A 21,293-nucleotide genomic window follows, 5' to 3' on the forward strand; every position below is an offset into this window, starting at 1 on the left:
TTCCCAAATGCTGTAACATGACACCATGCCTTCCTCCCCCATTCAGAATTCTCCACTGACTTTCCCTCTCAGTCAAGAAAACAAATCCAACCTCCTAACTGTATAGTGTATATCTGGTCCTTGCAGGTTTGTCCAACTGTCTTTCCTTTACTCTCCCCTCCTTCATTTACTATAACCTCTACAACCACTCTGGCCTTTTCTCAGTGCCTCTGACATACCACGTTCACTCACACCCCCTTCTTTTCTGTCCCCTGTCCGAGATCATCCCTCAGACATCCACAAGGCCAGTTCCCTCACTTCACTAAGGTCTCTGCGGTCCTTGCCTCACAGGCCTTCCCTTATCTCCTGTCTAGAAAGTATTCTCCCCTCACTCAGATACTCTGATTACACTTACCCCTCACTGTAAATATGAAGGCCTTGTACCTGCCCTGTTCACGGCGATATCCCCACTGCCCAGAACAGCACCTGGCACACAGCTGGCATTCAGTAAACATGTGCTGTCCCGTGGACTGCAAGATCAAACCAGTCAGTCCTAAAGGAAATCAACCCTGAATATTCATTCGAAGGACTGAAGCTGAAGCGCCAATACCCTGGCCACCTGATGCAAAGAGCTGACTCATTAGCAAAGACCCTGATGCTGGGAAAGATTGAAGGCAGGAGAAGAGGGCAGCAGAGGATGAGATGGTTAGATGGCATCACCGACTCAATGGACATGAGTTTGAGAAAACTCCAGGAGATAGTGAATGACAGAGGAGACCAGCATGCTGCAGTCCATGAGGTCACAGAGTCAGACAAGACTTTATGACTGAACAACAACAAAATAAGACATGTGCTAAACTAATGAATGGAATATAAAAATAAATGTGAAGAGGGTTTTAAAAATCCCATCCTGAAGAAAAATCTGGATTATTATGGTGGTAGAGGAACATACTGCCTTTTTATACAGTTCACGGGGTTCTCACAACAAGTATACTGGAGTGGCTTGTTATTTCCCTCTTCCAGTGGATCACATCACATGACTGGTGTGCTGCCGTCCATGGGGTCCCAAAGAGTAGGACACAACTTGGCAACTGAACAATAACAACAAAGGAACATATAGGTGGCAAGACGCGTGAGAGGATTCTTCCTGTTGGTTCCAGGAGAAGTTATGTGGAAACAGGGTTACAAAGCACAAAGGAGGGGGGGGGAAGAAACACTGATGATATAATTGCTACTTTCCAATTTAGTAGCAAACCTAGGACATGCAAATACTCTGTTAGCCTCTCCAATCCCTTTAGTGTGGTCTAAAACTCACTCATTTCCTCCCTTCAAACTCTTTAGCAACTCACCAACGCCCTGAAGACAACAGCCTGAATGTCTTACTGTGTTTTACCCAGAACTCCATCTAGCCTCAGTGACCTTACCATCTTCATATCTTGCCTTTTTCTACTCTGGGTGTCACACCCAGCCAAACTGAAATGCTGGCTATTCTCCAAAAGATACATTTTCTTCTGCTTGTGAGTTTTCTGCCCATTCTGTTTTCTCTGCCTGTAACACTCTTCCTACACCCTCCCGTATCAGCTAATTTTTGCTGCATAACAAACCCTGTATGCTTGGTAATGCTCCGATGACCAAAGAAACACATGGCTAAGTCCAGAACAAAGAGCTGGAAAAATAAACTCCACTTCCTGGAAGCAGCGACACCAGGCCCCCAGAGTGAAGAGTGGGGTCCCAACCACAGACCACCAGGGATCCTCAGCTCCTGTTCATCTTCTGCTGTCAACCTAGAAACCATCCCTAGGAAGAGTTTCCTTACCCCACAGCCTGGCTGAAAACTCTCTCCCACAATCCCTTATATTCACTATTACTGCATGTGTTGGCCTCCATTAACAACAAATGAATGAATTACTATGACAAACCCTGGACCTCATTTCATACCACAGAGTTGACTGCACTCTCCATTTTTGGCAATGTAACCACAGCCTTCCCTAAGTGACAGGAAGGTCACTGATAGGGAGGGAGTATGTTTGGTTTCTGTTTTATCTTCATTGCCTAGTACAGTACCTGATATAAAGGAGGTACTTAAAAATATTTTAAAATAAACAAACATATAAATACAATAAAAGTAAAATGGAATAACTGCCATTAAAAAAGGCACAATGTGTTCTTGAGTTCTTTGCCAAGACTCAGCAGGCTGCAATTATTTAGGAAAATCTGAGACCAGCATAAAACTAACTAAGAACAAAATGCCCAATGGAAGGGTGAAAAGAAGAGAAAATTAGCCAGAGAACAACACCTTCCCTTTCATTAGATTCAGGAAGCCTTTTTGAAGTCCAACCACTTTGAAAAATGTTTCTTTGTTGTTAACTTTCTCATTAGAAAGCAGACAAACTCTGTCCTTGAAAGACAAGCTTTCTGTTAATACTTGGTACTGCGCTCAGTCCTCAGGCCTGTAGTATGTGGTTTACCCAGCAGCAAAGTCCAGCATCTCAGAGTAAAGTGCTGTGAAGGCCAGAGGTAATCCATCATGGCCTCCCACACTTCATATATATATGCTTATATATACACATATGTACACACATTTACATTTATTTTTACAAAAATAATGTAACAGGGCTTACAGAGTTGTATTAATTCTTTTAAGTTACATAGCCAAGACCTATGCTTCAGTATAATCATTTTTAACTTTGAAGTAAGGTGGGAATTTTAGGCCTAAAAATAGATTTAAAATTACTGAACAGAGGCCATTTTAGCAACACAGACTTGATAAATCTTGATCATCACATAACTAGAAATAGGTTGCTGTTATCCTTAGGCTGGGTGCCACACATCCCCCATCAATTATCTTCATTTTAAGTAAAATACAAAAGCAAAACAGTTCACTGAAGTTATCTTCTATTCATTACATTAGCACATATGCTGAATTATACTGACTGCATAATAATCTCTATATACAAGGCTATATTTTTAGCATGTGCTCATCTCTACTTCATTAAATTCAGTATCCGTCCAGTAACTACAAAAAAAGGAATGCATGCTGCACAGCAAGAGAAAGAACAACCACCTGCATGGTGTCTCTTCCAGGGCTTGTTGTCGTCGTTCAGTCGCTAAGTTGTGTCCAACTCTTTTGCGACCCCAAGGACTGCAGCCCACCAAGCAAGAATATTTGAGTAGGGTGCCATTTTCTTCTCCAGGGGACCTTCCTGACCCAGGGACTGAACCCGCATGTCCTGCCTTGGCAAGCGGATTCCTTACCACTGAGCCACCAGGGAAGCCCACTGAAGACAAAACAAGTCAGAGAAACAAACCTTACAAGAGATATATAAAACTAATTTGCAGTGACATTTAATATATACTTTTTTTTTAATCAGAAGGAATACATTTAAGTCACAGTTACATGGAAAAACACAGACTAGGTGAAATTTCAGGCTTTCTCCTAGAATATTCAAAATGCTCATCAAAAGTTAATTAGTGCAATGAAGATTGCCACCAGGTGACTGAATAAACAGAATGTCATTTAGGATTCTAAAAACACAGATTCTGGGAGTAGAAGCTACTACCAAAATATCTGGAAATCTGAGTTAACAGATACTCTACTTTGCATACTTGATACTAATAAACAGAAGTGGTTATAGAGACTATGAATGCAGGGCAACAGTCTGTGGGATAGTCACGCAGAAGAAGTGAATGCAATCCTGAGGGAGTGAGTACAGAGAATTGCTGCTGTTTTAGGGTCCTCCCTGCCCCCCCTCCCCAACAAGGGCAATCTCTTTGGAGCAGAAATCTTTCAAGAGCTGAAGCCCATTCCTCTGCCCCCACCAAGATCCTACGGAGCCCATCAGAAAGTCTCTCAGATGCTGGTATGACTCGATCACTGAACTGGACAGGTCCTCTTCACGGCCTCTCAGGTTCTGACTGACACAGCTTCCTTCCCACAGAAGGGGTTAGCACTGTCTCCGAAGCCACAAGTGAGGGGACTCAAGAAGAGCTAGAAGAAGGAGGTATCTGATGAAAAGGCACCTGCAAGTCTGAAATCCTCTTTGGTGAGAACACTGTACATGCGCTGAGGCAGAGCCCGGGAGTAGGGAGCAGGGCGGGGCACGGCTGTGCGCAAAATGAGTTCCCGGCCCGCGGGGGGAGGGAAGTCTGCCGCCAAGTTCTGCCTCTTCTCTTCTGGGGGGCCCATCCTCTTCAGTTCCTCCTCTGCTGGAGTCATGGTTGCAGCCTTGAAGAGAATCACATGCTAAATTCAAGAGCGAGTTGAATGCTAAACTTAGATCATTTTGAAGGACAGATGAATAAGCATGATAAATACGAAAAAATGTTCTACATTACTCAGTAATGCAACTGATTATGTTATGATTGCTCAAAAATCACAACACAGAAAATATAAGAAGCTTGAAACACTACGTGAGCAGCCAGAAATTACAAATAAATTGGTGACAGAGACAGAGGATAATGACAGCCAAGCAATCTGCTGTGGAAAGTGAGGGCCATATTCAGACATCTGATGAAGAGGGAAAATGGAGCTGTTCTGGTTTCTATACATTTCTTCTAGCAATGACCGAAGTCCAAGTCTGCTGTCCTCAGTCCAGTAAGGAGCTGCTGCTCTCCAGAGTCTGGAAAGATGATATTTATCGATTCTTTCAATTCTTTTCACTTGTCAAATTAAAACTGAGAACACTGGTTTGTTTGCTGGATGATTAATGTGATGCAGAAGTGATAGAGATCCATGAAATGTAGCAGTGGCCACAAAAGAGACGTTCTCAACGTTAAAGGCATCTATTTTTTCATTAAAATTGCATAAAATACATATTCAACTAGAGTTTTTATTTTAACTCTGATCACTATATTTCTTTCATGATACCATTAATTTCAGGAAAAAAGTTGTTTTAGCAATGGAAATATGAAATGTAATGTTAAACACCAGCAAGAAAGGTACGCCAAACCCAGACTGTTAAAGAGGAGGTTGGTTAGTCTTAATGACCTTATGAAGTTAAGAGAAATGGGAAGGAACAAGAAACTACAAGGGACAAAGGCTATTTTGTTACCTCATCAGAAGACTCAGTCAGCTTGAGGAAGGGTGAGAAAAGAAACAGTGATGAAAGGGAAACAAGCAAGATGGTTTAAAAAGAGCTAGACAAGAGATTTCAAGATTATTTCAGAGACAGCATGCACTACATTAAGGAACATGATCCTGTCAAAAAGAGTATCAAGACAAAAACACACCACATACAACACACCTAGCCATCCAGCTGAGCAGACAAATTCCACTACTCATGCATCTGATGGCTCAACAGGCAATGTACAGAATGTCACTTAATGAGGAAACGTTCACCAAAAACCTAGCTCTTTCACTAAAGATTAAAATACTAAAAAAAAGTACTCATGGCTTGAAAAATAGATAACCCAATGAATTTAAGACTAGATGTCTGACTTAATTTAGCACGATCAAAGCAAAATCCAATCAGTGATTTGTTTGCAGAATTCTATTTAAATATGGATATAACAATGATAAATGTAATCATGACGAAAGTTTATTAAAACTTAATATTAAGGAAAAGTTTTAAATATGTAAAATTATGGTATAAAAATTTTTCAGTAAAATTTTATAACTTTAAAAATGTTAAAATCTTGATTTAATAGTAGAATTGATATAAAGTATCAGTTAATTATGAAAAATTACATGAGTAAACTTGACTGGTTTCTATTAATTACCCAGATATTTAAGAGCTGAGTTTAAAAACAGACCAACCAGGTGCTTGTTATATGGATTATAGTCTGCTGAATCTGGAAAAACATTCACTACAAGGTTTGAAAGCTTGAAATATTTGAAAATTACATAACGTGGGATAAATGTACAATTTCAGTATCCATTAAAGGAGATTAGCTATACAATGAGCCCAGTGAAAAGATGATATAGTCCTATATTTACCCATGAGAAAGATAACCCATGAGAAAGATAATCACATTAGGTGGAAAATAAGAACAAATAATATAATCCTATATTATAAAATTTACATATATTTGAATATACTAGATGTTAAATGTTGACAGTGATCATCAGTGGGTAGTGAGATTAAGTGATTAATTTTTTAGGGTCATTAATTTTTCTTTATAATTCTCTGTATTATCCAAATTTTTACAACAGTAAGAGTTTACTTACAATCTTGGGGGAGAAGATTATTTCCATATTGGGGAAAATAATTTTGCTTAACTATTTAGAACAATGAGAGTGTTCTACTCTTAGCATTAAAAATCTAAATACTTTAGATTTTTAAATCTTCTTAACAAACAAGTTTTAAAAATTAAGAAAAGAATTTTTGCAGTATGATGAAAATTCATATTGGTGTTAAGGAAATATATTTGTAAGGTTCTGGCTAGTAAACTGGCAAAGATATTACAGGATGTGAAAACAAACCTGATTCTTGTTTCATGCCAGAGTCAGAAACATAATAAATCGAAGTAAGTATCTATTGTTTTCTAGAACTTTATAAGGAAATAAAATACTTGGTTTTTAACTTGAAATCCTTAGTTTGCCATCCCATAAATAATCTCAGTTTTCAGTTCTTGCTAAAAATTCAGATGAATATATCTGGTTACGATTTTGAATATAGTAACTAGATACACTCCAGACTGACTCAAAGGAGGTTATGAAGTTTCTTTTTCATGGATAAACCCATGAAAATCCTTTTCCTTATTTGACTGTGAAAATTACACTTCCAAAATTGGACCATTCTAAGTGTTATCACAGTACTGCATAAGGGGCACCCTGTATTTACTATGCTTCAAAATACTTTTATCAGAATCTTTAAGAAGTCCTAATGTGAGACTCATGTGCAAAAAGCCAGCACCTCTTAACCAGTAAACAACCAGTAAACATTTGTACAGAAAGCGTCAACATAGAGTGTAACTAATACCAACCTCATAAAAAATTCGCATCAGTTTAGAATGTCAGAAGGTACTATATAATTTTTAAACATTTCCTTTCATCAATAAAGGTAATGACAGAAAAGTTTTCAAATTGAGCTTTTTTTCTATGCTGAAGACTGTTTCCACTGTCCTAAAAATCTGAATCTTGCTCTTCTTTCTGAGGAAAGCTTTGAAGTTAGATCTTTTCACCGTTATAAAAATAGTTAAGATTTGCAATTTCACAAGCTAAGTTGTGAATCCACTTGCAGTACATGGAATTTAAAATTGGTAAAACTAAACTCTATTCTAATTTGACATCAGTAAACATTTTTTCCACACCACTGCACTGGTCATTGCCAACCAAGTCCCTATCAGATTCTTTAACAAGGAATTTCAGACCATTCCAACTTCTGAAATTTAGGTACAAATTTCAGAAATAAACTTATCATATTATTTAAATGTGTAAAAGAGCAGATGGATTTCAAAGACTAAGAAGTCACTGTTGAGAGTCATTATTTCTTCAGGGTTCGAATCCAGTGCTTTTAACAGCTCCATGTGTGAGAATCAAAACAGTACCTTACTGAGCGGAGGCCTGGAGAGATCATGACAGTCAAGAAGGAATCTCACATACCCTCTGAGCATTCACAAACAGCTTGTGAATGATCCTGCCAGCGTGTCCTCTGCCTGCACCGACGACTAACACCTCAGGTTGCTCCAGAAGGCAACTCACAAACCTGGGAGAAAGAGGGAATGAAAGGATGGGAAAGGAGCTGCTCAGTTCACACTGGCTCAGTCCTCCCTGATTAATTTTGGGGACAAACCCTCAAAATCATACTGGTGAACCCTACATCAAGGCTGGAGTAAAAATTTAACAGGATAGATCAATATCTAGAATTAAAATCAACTCAAATGACAACCTTCATGCCTTTCAACTCTTTTTATAAGTTTTTTCAAAAATCCCATCTCTGTCAAAGTGTAAGAAGAAATAGTCTATTTCTTTCAGACTAGAAGCTTAGACAATATTATACTAAAGAAGATTTTTTAAAATGTTTTTAACAACAAAAACCACATTTAATTTAGACAGCAAAGCAATGATCCTTGTTTTTCATTTTTGTTCTTTTAAGAGGTGTGTGCGTGCATGCGTGGGCGCACACACACACATGCACTTAAAATATGTTTTGCTGGGCATAGTCCCAATTGTAAACTGTGCCATTATGTGCTGGAAGCACTCGTCTTCCAAGTACACCACAGACAACGCATGGTAGAACTAAGAGAGTCGAAGACAGAGCCACCAAGCTCGCACCACCTGCTCACTAACTCGAACTATTTTAGAAACTTCCTTTGATTATAAAGTGTATTCTCCTCATTTAAAAGGAAGGAATATTCAAGAGCAAAGAAGGCTGGGAGAAAATTTCACTCAACAAAAGACATGATATTCACACAAGAACTTGTTAAAAGCTGTAGCAAATGCCTTGTCATATAATATTAATTATTTAACATCAATAATGCTATTTCTCTTGGAAAGGCTGATGAAAATTTTCGTTGTAACAAATTCAAGCCAGTGAAGTAGCTAATCTGGAAACACTTTCTCATCTATTAAAACAACATCATTCTTTCAAGTATCTCAGGCAAAAATGGACAGGGATCTGAGCTGATAGCCCCCCTTTGAAATGGTCCAGATCTCAGGAGGAGGAAAAGACTGACCCAGTCATTTGCCTCATCTTGGAGAGGCCATCTGGTCACTCTTTCAAAACATATTCACAAGGGACAGAGGATATGCACATTTGATTTCACAACTCTTGTTTAGAACTGGTAAGTAGGAATGTTGAGCAGAAATAGTTTCAGAACACGTCTGCCTGTAGTTAAGAACAGTGAGAGTGGGAAGCAAAGTTTCCAGCAACAAGAGTGAATATGAACAGCCAGTTCTTCCAGAGGCAACTGCTCCAAGAGCAAACAAGGACATTCCTAGAAGGCTTGGAAGACTTCGTTCTTAAAGCAGGAGGAATGGAAACAAGTGGCAAGTACTCAGAAATACAAGAGAGGGCAATCCTATAATGAACAAATATTTCTCTGTCTCTAACCAATGCTTGGTACAAATAATATAGGAGCACTACAAAGGAATCTCAACATTCTATGAAATTTTTCTTAAGAAAGTGGTGGCTTTTCCTACGGGAGAGAAAGATGAATTAAGTCAGATAGCAATTACCTTTCAAGATCTTCCTTTTCCTCTTCTTGTTCACATTTCTCAGTTCCAAACTTGGCTTTCAGTGAGCGGGCTCTGGCAATTATAGCTTCTACATTAGTAATTTGATGGATGATTTCCTAACAGTGCAAAAGGGGAGAAGCATACATTGGAAAAATGTAAAAGAAAGCAAAGCATTTTAAAAATGTATTTTTAAATAATTACTGCCAACTGGGAAGAACATTTGACAAGATCAGACTTACTTCCAATTTCTTGTCTTCTGGATTAGGGAAGTGCAAAACTTTACTGGAATGGGATATTATCTGCTTTATAATCTTCTTCACTGAAGAAATGTTTTCTAGACTTTCTGTTTTTAAAAAGATCAAAGCCATCATTAGAGAAGTTAGGCAAAGTCTACTTTCATCTTGGAAATGAACTAATGGCTGATCAAACAGGACATTTACCTTCTTCCTTCACCTTGAGTACAGCCGCGTGGATGACACAGGGTAACAGGTGCCGAGCAAGGTCTGCCGGCTTCTGGACTGCCAGATAGTGCAGTACCTGAGAGAGACCCAGAGAGAGAAATGATCAAGACAGCTGCCAAAGGAGAAAGCAGCCATTTACAGAAGTAAGATCCCTGTCCCCTGAATTCACACTTCTAACAGGAGCGGAGAAGAGCTCTCTTCTCTTAGTACCTATCCTACTCCTTCAGGTAAGTAGCTGCTACTCCCAAAAGTAAGAATAACGTTACTGGAAACAGCTAAGAACTTCAGTCCTTAATAATGGTGAATACTCTCACAATGCTTTTTTCTTGATACAGAGAACACTAAAACCATCCGCAAATGATACCACCTTGAGATAACAACTGTTAATGGTGGAGCATTTTCACTGAAGGATTTTTCAAGATTTTGAAAATACATAATATATTTGCATGCGTACTAAGTCCCTTCAGTCATGTCTGACTCTATGTGACCCTATGAACTATAGCCCAGCAGACTCTGTCCATGGGATTCTCCAGGCAAGAATACTGGAGAGGGTGTCCATGCCCTCCTCCAGAGGATCTTCCCAACCCAGGGATCGAACCCGTGTCTCTTATGTCTCCTGCGTTAGCAGAGTTTTTTTTTTTTTTACCACTAGTGCCACCTAAGTAAACTAATACTAGGTATGTAAAACACTGTTTTGTAACCTACTTTCCTCACTTAGGACTTCTAAACATTGCTAGCGATGTTCCTCTAAATTTTTTGGTTTGTTTCAGTTGTTTTATTGTTTTCTCCAAAATGAAGACTTATTATTTTTGTGATTAAAAAAACACACAGGAAGGCATGTGTAGCACATGGTCCCTACCTTTAAGCTCTTTATTCAACAGCAGTAAAGACAAAAGAAATATAGCATCATTGTGGCTGAAAAATGCTCACAGATCTCAAAGTAAACAATCGAAGAAGTATAATGCAGAAGTTCTGGAGAAATCCTACTTCCTAAGGAACAACACAGTTTTGTGTTTATCTTCTCAAGCTTATTTCTATGCCTATTTAAACACAAAGATACACATGTGTATGCAACTTTTTAACAAAAGCTCAAAATACAAACAATTTCAAAACTTGCTTTGGTCATTTAATGATTTATGATTTAGAGTTATTTGCCTTGGGACTTCCCTGGTAGTTCAGTGGTTAGGAATCCGCCTGCCATTGCAGGGCACACAGGTTCTATCTCTGGAAGGTCCAGGAAGATCTCACATGACGCAGAGCAACTAAGCCCATACTCCACAACTACTGAAGCCTGCATGCCTAGAGCTTGTGCTCTGCAACAAGAGAAGGAATTGCAATGAGAAGCCCTCACACAACTGGAGAGTAGCCCTCGCACTCTGCAACTAGAGAAAGCCCACTGAAGCAAGGAAGACCTAGCATAGACATAAATAAATAATATTTTAAAAAACTATTTGCCTGGAAGGGCTTCATGTTTTGAAATATTTTTAAAATTAAAAAATGTTTTTAAAATACACATAGCAGAGTATTTTATATACAGAAAACACAAACACTTGTTTACACACCAATCAGCTTAAGAAACAGAAGATACCAGGACTTTCCAAGTCCTCCTGGTGCTCGCCTTGATCAAGACTACCTCGCTCATGCACTCCATCCCTCAAGTAACCACTACTCATTCCTCTTCTTCATTGCTGTCTCACATATGTACATAGCCCTAAACAATGTGTTTTCTAGTTTTGTCCGGTTTTAATCTTTGTATAAATGGATTGTTTCTAGTTATGCCCCTCAGTAACCTTTCATTCAGCATTGTTTCTGAGATACATAGATATTAATACATGCTATATATAATTTGCTATATTAAAATGCACCCCCCATTTTTTGCTATTAAAATAATGTTCCTCTCACATTATTTCGTAAGTTTGTGGCATACATGTAGAGGAATTTCTTCAGGGTATCTATCTAAAAACAAACAATGCCAAATTATTATTTTTCAAATACTGAAATCATATTCCAACTTATTTTACTAAGTATTTGAACAGATTTTCATTCTTATATAGAGTAATAAGAGTTCCCCCTAGTGAACATCCTTGTTAACACTATTACAAATATTGTTTTCCTTAACTTACAGAAAACAAATTTCCAAGAATACAAAATATTTGTACATCCTTTGTCTGCACTCATTTCCTTTTACCTCATCTCTTTTTTATCATATGCATCTCTCCTCCTCTGTAGGTCCATACAATATATAAACATTTTTTTCCTAAATAATTTGACATCATGTTCCATACAGGATATCCCTCTATCTCCAAATATCTGTATTTCCTAAAATTAAGAATGTAATTAACACTGATCAAATACTTTCAATCTAACCCATTATCCTTAATTTTATTGCAGCAATCAGAGTATTGGTGTTATTTCCATTATGAAATCCACTGATGTTTTCTTTGCATCCTAATATACTATCTGTTTTGGTGAATGTTCCATGCGTGTTTGAAAAGGAAGTGCTGTTTCTATAGTATTTGCGATGTATCTAAAAGAGCAACCTTACTGATCATCTTGTTTAGTTTTGTCTACTTGACTGTCTCGTACACTGGGAGTGTGTTAAAAGTACTCTGCTATTAGTGTGTTTTGATCTATTTCTCCGTGCATCTTCCATGATTTCTGTTTTATACAAATGATTACATTTTTCAGTGCATAAACATTGACAACTGTATATTCTCATTGTGAAATATCATTTTTAGACTGTAAAGCATCCTTATGTACCTCATGTAATGCTTTTCTGCTTTGATTCTGTTTTATTTGGCATCTGGATGATAATCCCTGAATTCTTAATGTTTCATACCTGGTAAATCTCTGTCCATTGTTTACTTTGTAGTCTTTTTGAGTCACAGAATACCTTGTTTACAGCACAGACGTGGGTTTTATAAGACTATCTTACATTGCAATTACTCTATGCAGTATGATCTTTATAATGTGTGTTGGTCTATTTGGTGTGTGTTCTTTGCTTGTGAATAACTTTTCCATTGTACTTAGGGAGGTTCATATTTTCATTCTTGCGATATTACCTTTTCTGCTGCCCTTAATTCCTTTATATCTTTATTCTATGAATTTTATATCTTTCCTTTATAAAATTATGGTCTGATAATTTTAAATAGTATCCTTTGATTACTACCTATTATCTATGTAACAGTCAATGACTACATTCTACTTTCCTCTTCCTCTTTTTCCATCCCAACTTTTTTAGATGCATTCTATTTTGTCCTAATATACAATTTTTACATATTCTTCTTCTACCCATGAACCCATTTAGTTTTAGTTTTAGCTCTAAAATTAAATAAATGAAATGCTCACCATTAGCCCTTTGCCAGTTTCCCTAGTCATCCTCTTGGTTAAATTTATTCTTCTGTACTATGCTGTTCAATAAGGCAGCCACCTGCCACAGAGAGCCATTTAAAAATTCAGTTCCTATGCTACTAGTCACATTTCAAGAGCTTATTAAAGCCACGTGTAGCCAGGGGCTACAATTTGCACAGCGAAGCCATGACCATTCTGAACACTGCAGAAAGTTCTACTGGACAGGGCAGCTGTAGTGGATTTCTCAGGAAGGGCCTACGTATACAGTTTTATGTGCAAAAACATAGATAAAACATTTTTTATAACCATGATTACTTGGACATCTTGGTGGAATATAAAATATTTAATTTGTATTTTATTCTTATATTTCTTGAAAACTCTGCCCCACACTGCTATGCTACTGAAAAATCTGACAACTGTCTAATTCTCCTGCCCTTGTAAATTATTTTCATGTTTTGCCTGCAAGGTCTGAGAATTTTTTTTTAATATTTAAGGTCTAGTAGTACTACAGTGATAAAATTTGGAGTTCACTACACCTAATCAATTTTCCCCTGCACCCAATGAGCATTTTTAATATGTAAATTCAGACTTTCTCTCATTTTCAGGAAGTTTTCTTAGATTACAATTTTAAGTATTTAGTTCTGTTCCAGTGTTTTGATTTTTCTGCTTCAAGGACTCTGATAAAAATGAGTGTTATTTCTACTTTTCCTATCTTTCAGTTTTACCACTTTCTCTCTAATCCTTTTTACTCCTTTATCTCATTTTCTTTCTCTTATTTTAATGCTCTTCCTCATTGCCTTTTATTAAATTTAAATATGAACCTATTCTTCTGCAGGTACTATGTAATTTAGTCTTGATTTTTGATATGGTTGTTTTTTTCTTCTACTGCTATCCTGAGTTAAATTAGCAGTAGTTTCATTTTTTTTTGTGGGGTTTTTGGATTCATGTGACTCTTTGTTTTTATTATTTCTGATTAAACATGATTTTTCACACCCTCCCATGCTTCTATGAAAATATCTGATTCAGATTAGACTATTATGTTACAATTTTATTCTGCTTTGTGGTCAATTTTCTGGGAAATATTTTCATTAGCTGAAATGATCCAATTCACACTTTTTTACAGTAGTTTTATAAAGATGTGGTTTGCTCTTTACTACTACTGGTCATGTCATAGTTTGAAAGTGCCCTCTTTGCACAGTTTCTTTAATGGATAGTGGGAGATGAAGGAGGCTGATATATATCGCTTCTTTTTCTATAGAATCTTTAATGTTCCCCTTATTTCCTTCTTTCCCATCATTGCTTTATCTCTAAGGGGTATGTCATTTCTACCTACTTACCTGGTCCTTCCTAAGGCAGAGGAGAGTCTCTGATTGCCCACTTCCAGCCCTCCTTACATCCCTAGAGCCAGTGCTATGAACTGCCCAGCCCCACCCATGTTGAGTATTTTGGCACTCAGTGTTAGGAACAGTCTTTCTGGGGTGACTGTGCTACATCTAAGTCTTCTGTATCCCTTCTCACCTCTTCTTAAGACTCTCTATCCATACTCTCTAGACCCAAAGTAGTCTACTAAATGATTATACCATAATTTATTAAACAGTGCTCTATTTTTTGAAACTTTGGTTGTATCTATTGTTTCACTAAAAAACTTCTTGAACATCACTGTTGCATACTGATCTTTATATAGTTCTCCCATTATTTCCTTAATACATTTTTTTGGTAGCAGAACTGCTAGGTCAGAGGACATGATCATTTTTAAGGTTTTTGACATATGCTGATGGTCCAAGAATGAGCATTTTATGTAAAATATGCAGGTCTTATTCTTTGGCCTGTTTGTAACCAGTTCTAAAACCTTAAATGTGAATATTAGATATATAAAAGGTTCATAACATTTCAAAGCTTTGTTTCTCAAGTATGTTCAAAGCTCTTGTATCTTGTCACAGTTTTTAAAATACTAGGATAATAATTAGCAGTCACATTAGATACCCAAACCTCAGTTACCTTTTCTGCTTCCCGTGTGTCATCAAAGAGTCTCCTCTGCCTTCTAGCAGGAATTGGCTTAGCTGTTTCCCAGGCCTCTACCCACATATTGCTTGGAATCTTCATTCGGGCACTCAGTTCTCCTTTCAGAACCATGTTGCCCTTTTCATCAACCACTTCCTCTTCAATATAATCCCGAGGTGAGTACCACCTCACAAAATCTTCCAGAAAACAACCTGGATTAGCTGCCTAAAGTAGACAAAAAATTCAGCAGAATCAAAAATCAACAGTTACTGATAAACCTGTTTTCAAAATCGTACTTTTATTTTCATAAAAAGACTAATCTTCACAAAATTTAGTACATGACTTGAGTTTGGATGTCACCATTAAATCACATCCGATGTTAAAGCACCGAAGTGCTTTGTTTTTCTTGCCTCCATTTTATAGAAAAAGAAAACATTTTCATTTGATGAATTTGGAAATAAAAATCTGATGTAAAGAGAAAATAAATCTCAGACTGTAAGTTATATAAGTTAGTTTAAAATTACAGTGCAATAACTATTCAATACTTAGAAAAGCATCAATAAGCTCAAGTCAAGTATATTAAATAATACACAACATGATCAGAATAATAACTCAATGATGGAAAAGTTTTGCTTTTTTCCCTCAATAAGTCAATAATGGTACTGCAATAAACATCAGCTAACCTCGAATATGTTCTATTCAGCCATCAAATTCTTGTGCCTTATATAACAAATTACCATCACATAAACTGCTTTTGTGCTATTAAGGAATTGGAATTCAAGTTACTGTTTTTCAGGCTTCTGAAACCAAACTAATTAAAGCTTTATTTAGTGGATAACTCTATAGAATTAACAATGATGCATGCCAAAATTTTTTAAGCAATTCTACATCCAAGCTTGAAAAAGAGGGAGAGGTTTTACAGTGTGAGTAGTAAGACATGGAGGTCTTTTTACAAGTGCCCAGTAATGCACTGTTGTTGTTTAGTCGTGTGTGACTCTTTGTGACCTGTTGGGGTCCTTTAATGGACCGGAACCTTGTGGTACGGAGTGGACGATAAGAAAGTGAAAGAGGCTGATATCCCTTGGTTTACGCAGAGGACCAATAAAGTCCTTGATACAGGACTTGCATCGCTCACGAAGGCACCAGGCACCCTCTCGAGGGAGTCTTAGAAGCCCGGGCAGAAAAGGGAGCACGACGGGTCTCCACGCTCCAGAGAGTCAGCCAGAAAAAAAGAGAGAGAGAGAGAGAAAGAGAGAAGGAGACAAAAAAGACCCGGGGACCTAAGCTCTGATGGAGCAAAGGTGCTTTAATGATTTTTCTATGAGTATATATAGGCTGCAGTACAAGAAACTTCTTTCGGGAATGATAGAGATCAGAAAACCAAATGTACAGCAACTGTTACCAAGGGAACAAGGGGTAATGTTAGTCACAAGGTCGGGAGACAATCCATATCTCAAGAAAGGGGAAGGAGATTAAGCTGTTTTGTCCTAAGGAGAATGTTTACTAAAGGAGACTCATGCTTGCCTCACACAATGACCTCAGTCCCTGGGAGCAGCGTGCTGTTCCGCTTGAAGAGGGACAAAGGACTCATGAGAGACAGCATGTAGGAATCCTCCCATCAAACATTCCCTGACAGTGACCCCATGGACTATGTAGCCCATTAGGCTCCTCTATCCATAGGATTTCCCAGGAAAGAATACTGGAGTGGGTTACCATTTCCTTCTCCAGGGGATCTTCCACACCCAGGGATCGAACCCATGTCTCCTGCATTGCAGGCAGATTCTTTACCATTGAGCCTCAAGGGAAGCCCAGTAATGTATTAGCAGAGTACTAAGGAGGGGCATCAGTGTCATTCCTTTAGTACTCAAAGGGTACACACATTAAACACATTCCTTTCTGGTTACAATTCTCTACCACAACATAGTCATCCTGCGATGAACACTGTATTTACTTGCCTGAAACAGCTATGTAGGCATTGCTAAAAAGTGCTAAGCAGAAAGTCATTTTCTTTCTTTTCAAATTAACCTTAGACCAAAATGAAAACCAACATGATAAGAATGGTTAGTCTTAAATTTAAAGAACAAAACTGCCAATTTCTCCTTATTGAGCTTATTGGCTATCAATATACTCATGCCCACCAATTTATGAAGCCCTCAAAGGGGTGAGGAATCAGAGGAGGGTTCTTAACTGACAGTCAACAACATCAACTTCTAAGAGCTATGGCATCATGGCAACAAAAAATTTCTGTGAAATGCAATGGGTCAAAATTACTGCATGAATCAGAATTCATGTATAAGACTGGATATTAACCAGTCAACACCATACCCACATGAATACATCTCAGGAAAATAAAAAGACAGGCCTTGAGTGAAGACAGTGAACCTAAGCCTTGAGTGAAGAGAGTGAACCTTAAAAAGAAATCAATACAGAAAGAACTCTGTACTACAGAATGTATTAAAGGAAGATATTTCACACTAGAATTCTTCCTTCTGGCTGTCAACATTCACTTCAGCCACGGCTTATCTTCCTTCTTCTCTTACAGGTATCTATTTCAAGGGCATGCTCTAGAATAGGCCCTGTCCCTCTGGAATTGTGCCGTGTAAGTGCCTCAGCTACATATCAGCATTTATCCAAAGCTCTGGGGACCCCTATAAAAAGGACCCCTATACAAAAAGGGAAAGGGAACCATACCATCTTTAGAGTGACTACGTATTTCCTTAAATATGTTATCTGACTCCCACATAGGGGTGGGCAGATGTGTAAGTTGGTTATTTGACATACAATCTATTTTCTGGTTAAAACACTGTAAGAGACTTGTACATTACCCAGGTTAATCCAAAAGAGTCTAATGAACCACAGTTTTGTTGAAGCACAGTGTTAAGGGAATCATACAGCACCTTACCACAAGAGGCAAATACGTTTCTATGGGAAAAAGCATTTACAGTTCCAATTGGGAATGTCCTCCTGCACATGCTTCTACAGGACACTATAGTAGGACAGGGACAGATGACTATTAAGGCAGGTAATGGTTGGGGTAAAAAACAGCTGCGATGGAGCCAGTACTTCCTACTGTGCACAACCCTAAGCCAATTCCCTTCTCTACCTTTTTGACTTAACACAGGCCCTGACAGTCAACTGGCTTCTCTTTACCCACTGTACCAACTATCTGTTTTAAAACAACACATCTCTTTCTTGTCTCATAGCGAAACTCAAAGATTTTCTGTATCTTTCTAATCTCTAAGGAAAACTTGCAGCTCTCAAGAGGTTTACTAAAGATTTCTTCTCTTAGGAATGATGGGGTAAACAAACAGGGAATAAAAAGGCTCCCTTTTACTGTCACTTAACTTTGTTAGCAGGCAAGATGCAAGTGACATAGGTTTTCATGGAGTGTTTACATTCAAATAACAAACTTAGTCTGGTCTACATAGCAAAAAAGCAGTACTAAGAGAGGCTATGGAATGAAGAGATGGAGGCCATCGTAGGTATCAGTAGGTTAAGGAGGAAAGTCTGGGCATGAGAGACAGTTCAGAAAATCAGCAGCAGGAAAGGGAAGCCCTATGGCCCACTGAACTGCCCACTGTTTTCTTTTTAATGTATGTGGATGTACCTCTGCTTTCAAGAGAAAGTAATTCAACAAGACTCTTTTTATCCCTGGGTTTAAGTGTCACCACTCTGAATCCTCTGTCCTAGATACAGGCCTATATCTAAGCCTAAAATACTCTTCTCCATGTAGCAAATGCCTACACACCCTAAAAGGTGACTCTTCTGAGAAACTTTCCATGATTCCCACTCAGTAAAGTCAGTCACCTTTTTGACCTTGATTTCCTAAGAGAATTCATCACTTAATAATTATTTACATATCCCCTCCCACAACCTCAACAGACTATAATTGAGGATAAACATTATACTTAATTACCTAATCACAGTGCCCGTCACAAAGTAGGCAATCAAAGGTTTGTTGAACGAACCAGCCTATGTTAAATCCGAAGGGGTTCCTAAAAGCCTTACATTAAACTGACTGACACAAAGGAAGAAGACAGCCTAATACACATAAAGAAATGATTCAGTTCTCAACTTTCAACTATTATTTAAAGATTGTTCTTTTCTTTTTCAAATTCAAGAAGCAAGCTTGACTGTGACCTTTAGGGGATGGAGGCAGGGTGTTCTAACTACTAATGAAATCAAAACATTTAAGGAAAAAAAGACATTCGGGCCTTCACACCACTTTATAAAGTGACTTTCACAGCTTCGTCCCAGAATAGCTCAAAACAGACTCCCGAGCTGACAGTGTGACCCACCTTAAAAGACTCCATATCTGAGAGCAGACACGCACTTTGCATGCGCGCTCGGAGGTGAGCCCCTTCTGCCGATGTACCCAATTTAGCTAGAACCTCCGACTGTTCTTCGAGCAGATCTTCTGTCATAGGTGCTGGTTCCTGCAGAGCACAAAAGGACAAAGCTCATGAATAGCTTTTTTTTTAGAGAAAGCAGAACTATAAAAATAGAACAAAGACAACAACTGTTTCAGCTCTAGCAGTCACAAGATATGTATTTAAAAGAATTCAAAGAAATTCTCAAGTTTTTTGGAACCTACACAAAAAAGTAACAATAAGAATAAACATGACTTTCAGTGTTCCCCTCCCCAACAGATAAGATCATCATGTTTCCTCTTGAGAGGAACTGGATGCACTGAACATCTTCCTCCCTACTAATGATATCTTAAAGGAAATCAACCCTGAATATTCTTTGGAAGGACTGATGCTGAAGCTACAATAATCTGGTCACCTGATGTGAAGAGCTGACTCACTGGAAAAGACGCTGATGCTGGGAAAGACTGAGGGCAGGAGGAGAAGGGGGTGATAGAGGATGAGATGGTTGGATGGTATCATCGACTCAATGGACATGAGTATGAGCAAACTCCAGGAGACAGTGAAGGACAGGGAAGCCTGGCATGCTGCAGTTTATGGGGTTGCAAAAAGTCGGACATGACTAAGTGACTGAGTAACAACAATGATCAAGAAATGAAGTCCTAAATATTTTTATGAATGTCATTATTACTTGCAACAAGGTTTTTATAACTAATGAGAGATGAAAATTGACATATGTATGAAAATAAAGGCAAATGAACTGAACGCCAAGTAAAAGCCCCTAAATAACTGTGTTTTATGTTGGAGGAGTTGCATTGAGTTTAGGTTCCAAACACGTTGAAATTATCAGTTCCCACAAGAAGTTTGTTGGTTTTTACTTTGGGAATCACAGACATTCTATATTTTAATGGCAACCCCAAATAAAACAGCAGCTAAGGCAACTCTAAAGGAAGAAACAACTGTAGAATCATTAAGAGAGTGACAGAAACATTTCAAAACTGCTCAAAGGGGTTGAGGAAAGTTCTCTGAGAACTGATTCCATTCGATTTTATATTTGAAATATGAAGAACTTAACAAGTCACACAATAACCAAACAAATCTTGCCTGCTTTGTTGTTAAAACCAGAAAACCATGAACTCTTTTATTCTTAAATAATAGGATAAGACCCAGCAGCAGTGTCTTGTCAAAAAAAAGATTCCTTCTAGATTTCAGGAGCTTACTATAAAGCTAGTTTTTTTCTCAGTCTCATACTACTGACATTTTAGACTGGATAATTGTCTGTTGTGAAGCCTCTTCTATGCGTTGTAGGATGTTTAGCAGCATATCTCTGCTCCTGCCTATTGTAGTAGTACCTCTACTGCCTGTATTACCACTCCACCTCATGACAATCAAAAGTGTTCCCAGACCTTGCCAAATACCCCTGGGAGGCCAAACACAGTTCCCAGTTGAGAACCTCTGCCACAGAGATAAATAATTTTCACAGATATCTTTCAGAAATAAAGTAGAAGAAATGCAAAGGTATAGCATTCAAAACACAGCAACAAACAGAAGAAAGTAATTTTTTTCCTTGTATCATTCTCATTTTTGAAACAACCTTACAGGGGCACTTTCAAACACTGTTGGAGAGAATATAAATCTTCCTGGACAACAATCTGGCCACCAATACATGACAAGCATTTATGATCATGCCCTCTGATCCAATAATTCCACTTCTAGAAATACCACTGTAGCATCATTTATAACAGCATGAAAATTCAAAGAATCTGAATGTACAGTAACAGGGAAATGGTTGGATACAGGGGAAAAGGGGAAGGAAGTACTTTAACAGTGATTACCTCTGTATTATGGAATTGTGAGTTTTTGTTTTGTTGTCTCTACAATGAACATACATCACTTTTAAGGTCACTGATACTTGGGGTTGAGTACTCATTGGAAAAGACCCTGATGCTGGGAAGGATTGGGGGCAGGAGGAGAAGGGGACGACAGAGGATGAGATGGTTGGATGGCTTCACCGAC

At 38.0% G+C, this 21,293-nt stretch overlaps 1 protein-coding gene and 1 long non-coding RNA gene across 5 annotated transcripts in view; both read right to left on the reverse strand.

Annotated features, from left to right (window-relative positions):
- Window positions 1-3,308: 3,308 nt before the first annotated feature.
- The window catches only part of RAB3GAP1 (RAB3 GTPase activating protein catalytic subunit 1), a 96,149-nt gene continuing 78,164 nt past the window's right edge, over window positions 3,309-21,293 (reverse strand). For 3 of the 4 annotated variants that reach the window (XM_061135408.1, XM_061135409.1, XM_061135410.1), the window contains 7 exons: window positions 19,209-19,346; window positions 14,908-15,135; window positions 9,538-9,634; window positions 9,337-9,440; window positions 9,098-9,213; window positions 7,523-7,625; window positions 3,309-4,204 (listed from right to left, as the gene is read on the reverse strand). In XM_061135408.1, coding sequence (XP_060991391.1) covers window positions 3,968-4,204; window positions 7,523-7,625; window positions 9,098-9,213; window positions 9,337-9,440; window positions 9,538-9,634; window positions 14,908-15,135; window positions 19,209-19,346 — 1,023 coding nt within the window. In that variant the 3' untranslated portion in view covers window positions 3,309-3,967. The remainder of the gene's footprint in view (window positions 4,205-7,522; window positions 7,626-9,097; window positions 9,214-9,336; window positions 9,441-9,537; window positions 9,635-14,907; window positions 15,136-19,208; window positions 19,347-21,293) is intronic. The other variant, XM_061135411.1, reaches the window with a different exon arrangement.
- Window positions 10,401-14,898, reverse strand: LOC133051047 (uncharacterized). The gene is made up of 2 exons (XR_009691759.1): window positions 12,907-14,898; window positions 10,401-10,871 (listed from the first exon to the last, which is right to left on the reverse strand). It is a non-coding gene; the product is annotated as an uncharacterized LOC133051047 (long non-coding RNA).

The sequence above is a fragment of the Dama dama genome, chromosome 33 (assembly GCF_033118175.1).
Source record: "Dama dama isolate Ldn47 chromosome 33, ASM3311817v1, whole genome shotgun sequence".
Taxonomy (NCBI): Eukaryota; Metazoa; Chordata; class Mammalia; order Artiodactyla; family Cervidae; genus Dama; species Dama dama.